This window comes from Nesoenas mayeri (genome assembly GCF_963082525.1).
Source record: "Nesoenas mayeri genome assembly, chromosome: 7".
Classification (NCBI taxonomy): Eukaryota; Metazoa; Chordata; class Aves; order Columbiformes; family Columbidae; genus Nesoenas; species Nesoenas mayeri.
The window spans coordinates 22,861,498-22,867,497 of NC_137551.1; the positions used below are offsets into that span (position 1 = coordinate 22,861,498).

At 36.9% G+C, this 6,000-nt stretch overlaps 1 protein-coding gene across 1 annotated transcript in view; it reads right to left on the reverse strand.

Moving 5' to 3' along the window:
• The window catches only part of PDE6C (phosphodiesterase 6C), a gene marked incomplete at both ends in the record, with an annotated part of 28,452 nt that extends 22,985 nt beyond the window's left edge, over positions 1–5,467 (reverse strand). Inside the window, one exon of the mRNA XM_080347365.1 lies at positions 4,988–5,467. Within this exon, the coding sequence (XP_080203491.1) occupies positions 4,988–5,467 (480 nt within the window). The remainder of the gene's footprint in view (positions 1–4,987) is intronic.
• Positions 5,468–6,000: the final 533 nt, after the last annotated feature.

A 6,000-nucleotide genomic window follows, 5' to 3' on the forward strand; every position in this document is an offset into this window, starting at 1 on the left:
ACGAAAATGTCATCAGCCTGATACAAAACCAAAACCAATTAGCTAAATGAGTTGGCCATTCATTAGGCCACACTCAAATAAATAATCATGTTTTGTCAGGGATGTAAAACAACTACATTTTGGCATGTAACTTGCTAGCATTGCAGAGCAAATTGACTTTGGTATTTCAAGATCACTAGAGTTTTGAAACTGAATTAAGTAGAAATTAATATATATTTAACAACATTTTGGGGCTGATCTTTTCAGACATGTCACTGTAATGTCTGCTCATCATTTTCTGTATGTAGCAGCTATTCTGCAACTTTTAAAAACTGAATCTGTATTATATTGATATGAATATTTTTTTCACAATAAAAATAATATTAGGCTAAAACAAAGCTTTTAATTGTAATTTTTAATGTTCTTTTTTTTTTTTTTTTTTTCCTACCATTTTGGGAGCTTTCCTGTTTTAATGTAAGTTAATTCAAGGAAAGAAAGGTTTGGGTTATTCTTGTGGAAGGCACGATTAATAGACATTTGTTGCTGTATTAAAATATTTTCTTGTAAGCTGACAAAATATTTGTCTTTATATCAAGTTGGAACACATTTCCATTTTTCCAGTTAATATTTACCATACTGAGTGTGACTTTATCACAATCTGGTTTTTATTATCAAGATGATAAAATGGAGGAACAGACATTAATATTTACAATGCAAGTTCTTCCCAGGTAAAAGTCTACCTCTCAATTTTTTCCACATTTTTAGTTTCTTAGGATTGTTTCTTTCAATTCTCATTTCTTTCCAGACATTCAGGAAGGCAGTACTTCTGTAGTGTTGTATATCTTTGCTCTCATTTCTTCTCATCTTAATAACTCTTGAGTTTGTTTCTCAAGAACTTCCCTCTAAAATTATTTTAACTATCTTCCTCTGGCTTTCAAAGCTTTTTTTTTAACGTACTCTGCCTTGTCATTATGTTGGATATTTGGGTTTCTTCTCCGAGATCATATTGTTTGGGCTCTAGCAGAACATGAGTTAAGAACTGAAACATCTTATTAGCAAGTGACTGCCCTGCTACTAGCTCCACCACAAAGTGACTCAATTCTTTCCATTTTCAGGGCAAACAGTTGTGTCATTGACCATCTCGTGCTCTCCTGTGCTTTCCCACTGCTTCATATTTTTGACATGGATTCGCCTGATTCTAGAATATGTCTTCTTGCCCTAGGAGCGAGTCTAAGACTACTGTCTGGTCCAAGGACCAGTGCTGTGTTTCCAGAGCAACTGTTCACACACAGCAGCTAGACAAAGGTTGATATCTGGGTCTCCTCGATGCCACATAGGAGTCTGAACCATTGAGCTGCAAACCCATGCTTCTCTTTGCAATTTTCTCTCCCCTCTTCAAATAATCTTTCGTTTATTTTACATTTTGGTGTAGATTCAATAAAAGGGACAGAGCCCCTCAGACAGCCTGGAGTCAAGGAACTGACACATACCATGAATCTGAAAGTCCTGTCACTTCAGACAGGCCTGGAATTAAAGTCTCTCCCACATTTGCATTGAAGAAACATAGAGTTCCCAGAGAAAAAAAAAGGGAAAAACAAAGCAAAGCGAACAAAAACAACCTCATGCAAACTGAAGCTGGATCAGTTTACAAAGGGATGACATAAGTGCTTGCAACTTGAAGATGTGTTTAAGTTGTTTTGTATCATAGGGTTCCAGTGGTTAAATTATGTGCCATAATGATCAATGCTCTGGCTGCTTAATCTCAGTTGGAAGCACCAGAATCCCTCCATACTCTGTTGTTTCTTCACTTCACCGAGGGTTGTGGATTCCTGTGCAGGATCTCTAAAAATGACGGCTTGTTATTTCAGTATCAGAACATTTGAGTCCCTTTATGGATCTAATCCAAAGCCTTCACTTCTTTTGAAGCATTTTTTCACTATTTATATAATTTTATATTCTGCTATAACATGGAATACTATTTCTTGAGTTTCCAATCCTCAGTTAAATCTTTGTCTTCAACTATCTCCGAATTAAAAAGAATAATGCAATAATTTAAATACATGATAGATTAACGCAAATATCTATATAGTCTTTATTGTTGGTTCTTACAGGCTGAGCATATGAGATTTTGTTTCCCCAGAAGACATGCTCCTTGTTTAATGTTCTTATTTCTTAGTCTTATTTTGAAATAATGCCTTAGCAAAAGATGTAAGGTAATTGTACTCTATCATGTGGTCCATGTTATCAGTTAATATTTAAAGATCATTAATGGAGATATCAAATTTTGTGCACCCTGTTATTTTACTTCGGAATATTTGCGTCACATACTCTGCCAGACCCTGGGAATAATGTGAGGAAAATTATTAGGGTAGCGATCCTGCCTGGCCTCCTGTTTCTCACTACTATTAAATCCTGGATTAGACACTAATAGCTCTCACAGTCAACAGGTTCATAATCTTGTGGGGGGAGACTGTTCTGGCTACTAAGTTAATTACGGAAGGTCTATATATTTTCATTTGCTTTTCTTTTCTGAAGCATTAGTCAGGATGAGGAGCTTCCTCACGTTTATTGGTATCTTTCCAGGTTGAAAAAGGAGATAATCCCTAAAGAACTGGCTACCAGGCACTAAAAATGGAGTCTTACATTTTCCAATTATTTCCTGCTGTTGTGATCTTTTGTTACATTCACTCTTGTTATAAAGGAGTGGTGACTGAAGCATGAAAATGTCTCACTGTGGGTTTATCAATGTCATCATGTGCTTAACACTTAAAAACCACTATGCTGTTTGGATATGGATTGCGACAACAATAGAAAATGGTTAGACATGACATCTTTAGAGTACTGTAGCCATCTAGAATTATTTGTTGTGCATTTTGTATTTGACAAGATAGTAGGGGCAAAATTCCTCTCTGGTTTAACTCTGCTTGTCATTTTTTGCTCAGGATATCAGTAGCAGCCAATCTAGTTTGACTGAAGTGCATACAAAGTCATCTGAAAAATAATGATCATTTCACAAACATGATAAAGACTTCACTGGCTGCCTATTTCTGCTGCCGTGGACTAATTATATTCCTTAAATGTTACTGACTAAAGCTGTGGTTCTGGGTTCCTTACGGAGATAAATATTCTGGTGACATTAGTGGGAGCTTTGCCTATGTGAGGAGTGTGGATTTGGACACCTGACATTTGTTACAATTAGAATGGAAATGGTGAGAATTTCGAGGCTTGTTTTTAAATAACAAAATCTTGGTCCAAGAGACGTCTCTGAGAGTTTTGCAATTAACTTATAAAATGTCAATGTTCTGATGACATTTAGTTAACAAATGTGGATTAATGGCACCATGGTTTAACTGCATTTTTAAGTGCGGGCCTAATGGCATAGACGTCAGTAATCCTAAGAGAGTCAATGGATACTGAAGTAAAGATTACCTTAGAGTGACTGAATAACAGCTGGACAGATATTCAGCTGACATGGATTAGATGGACAGACAGGTTTTCTTATTTAAGTATGTTCAAATTACATTTGTCACATAATTTTGAACACATCCAATTTCAAATGCAGAAATACTTGGGCAGCCCTCCTCTGGGCACCTCTCATATCATTATATTAAGGAGCAGTGCAGAGTCTGATAGAAGGCACATCTTTCTTGATCCTCCTGATCTTTTCTCATGTAATCAGCCTTTAGAATTTAGAAGGATTATCCTCCAATCTCCCCATGTGGTGGTAAGAGGCAGTAAATCAGATGCTTCTTGTTAGACCAACAGCCACTGAAGAAGGCATCTTAGTGGCCAGTTAAAAATCAACTGATGTATTTTCTCAGATCAATCATTCTTCTGTTTGCTCCTGTGATTACTACTTACATCTGAGGTGGTTTACTATATATTGGAATGTTGTTTTTACATATATATTTTTTTTCATTTGTTTCTGAGCTGTAAAAGCACTCCGTTATTGCTTTATGCCTGCCAGCTTTTAAGATTATAAAATATATTACTTTTTGTTTGCATCCTGGAAAACATAAATAATTGCAGTATATAAAGTTTTTTATTATTTATATCAGGCTTAGAACACTGAGGTGGTTTCCACCTGTGGAATGGCCCAGAGTTTTAAATTGACTGTATAGGAAATACTGAGAATCCAGGCTGTCATCTTGTATAATTATCTTAGCACCACTTATTATGCTGAGCTTTTCCACATAAGACTAAAAAGAGATGAAGGTGTCACCATTTGTAATATAAGGTTAGCTGTTTTTAAAGAAATCTACAACAAAGCATATTTATGTTTCCCCTTGTGTTTCAGTGCAGTTTTTAAAGCAGTTCTTATTCATGCGAGTTTAATTTCTGTTAGGTCACTCATCATTTTAATTAAGATTTGTAATAACCCTTATCAGCACCATAACTAAAGAAGGTGATTCTGTGAGAATTTAACAGGAACTTTGAAAATGTTAGAGCAGTTCTGACTCATTAATCTTCTTCTATGGTTGGTTCTGAACAAAAGCCCTGGATATGGTCAATTGAAGCTATTTTAAATTTGAAGACAGACTTGAAGCTGAACATTGACATAATCTTCATCTGGCTTCATTCACTTACTTACAAGGAAGCATCCTAATGGCAAAAGCTGAGAATTAATTGTATTCAGAGGTACAAATACGGCAGCATGGAATGATAAGAGAGAACACTTGCAAGCCTGGACTGGAAAAGAGAATAGGAGCCTGTTTTGTTCAACAGAAACACAAGTACTCAATTGGTCTCTATTAATCTAATATTCTTCTCCTTTATTATAGTAAATTACAGTGCAACTATTGTGCAAGGATATGGGAAATACGTCACTAGGCTACATTATGTGATTCTACTGGATTTTAAGTAAACTCTGCTGCTGCTTTCCTTGTGCTTTTGGTCTGGATTTCCGTCCCTGGGATATTTTTGAAGAGTGACTCTGTACCACAAGCCCTATGCAGGAAGATGAGTAAACAAATGCACAGAAATCCATTCCCTAAGAGAAGGCACTTACCTTTTTCACATCAGGTACATTAAAAAACTTCTTGGTATGAGCAACCCATCCTGCTATCCCGATGTCCAGAGGAAAAACAGTCTCATTGTCTGGATTCACCAAATTGTCCTCAAAGCTGGAAGTTGGAGTGACATTGAGGAGCCTGGTGGCTACCTCTGGAATACCATTTCGGGATCGACAAATAAACATACTACACCGGTCAGCTGCCAGCAGCTGTGCCAGCCTCTGCAGGCCCTTGTGCACTATCTTTTCCATATGGCCTCCTTCGTCCTGGATTTCTGTTAGCAGCTCAAAAAGTATGTTACATTCCTCCAGACGGGACATGTCTTTGAAGCTGACTCCTTCCTTCACATCTCCAGGGCTCACTTTAAAAATACTTCCCAGCACTTCTGCTCTCAATTTCCGGTCGAAATACTCCTTGGCAAACTGGGGGTTGTTTTCCAAGTATTTTTCAACGGCATCTTTATTTACTTCACCCATTTTTGCTGGATTGTTCTTAGGATTTCTTTTAGAACTGCATCACCATCAAAGCAGGAGTGGTAGCAAGAAGTCCTAACTTGATACTAATAAGAAAATGGTACTTTGTACATATTGTATAGCTCACAGGCATAGTACATTTACCTTCCTCTGTGGCTTCCAAGCCTTCTGAAACTCTTGAGATATGACAGAAGGCACTGGCTTAGCATCTTCTTAGTGTGAGATCTTGGAGACTGCTAATTAAAGAGATGTCAGGACACTAAACCCCTGAGCATTCTTAGCTCCTAAATCCTAAGGGAATCATTTTAGCATTTTAAACTAACCAATTAATTCTTAGACCTTATAAAAAATTGTCTGATGTGTAGATATGTATACCTGTATGTTATTTCCAACATTCACAGTATGTATGTTGTGCTATGCACACAGGAGTTCCCATTGAAAGTTAATATGAGGAATTCCACTCAGGTGCTTAGCCCACATTATACACGTGCCCAGACATACACACGTGTATTTGTGGGAGGTACTTAAGGGGAGGA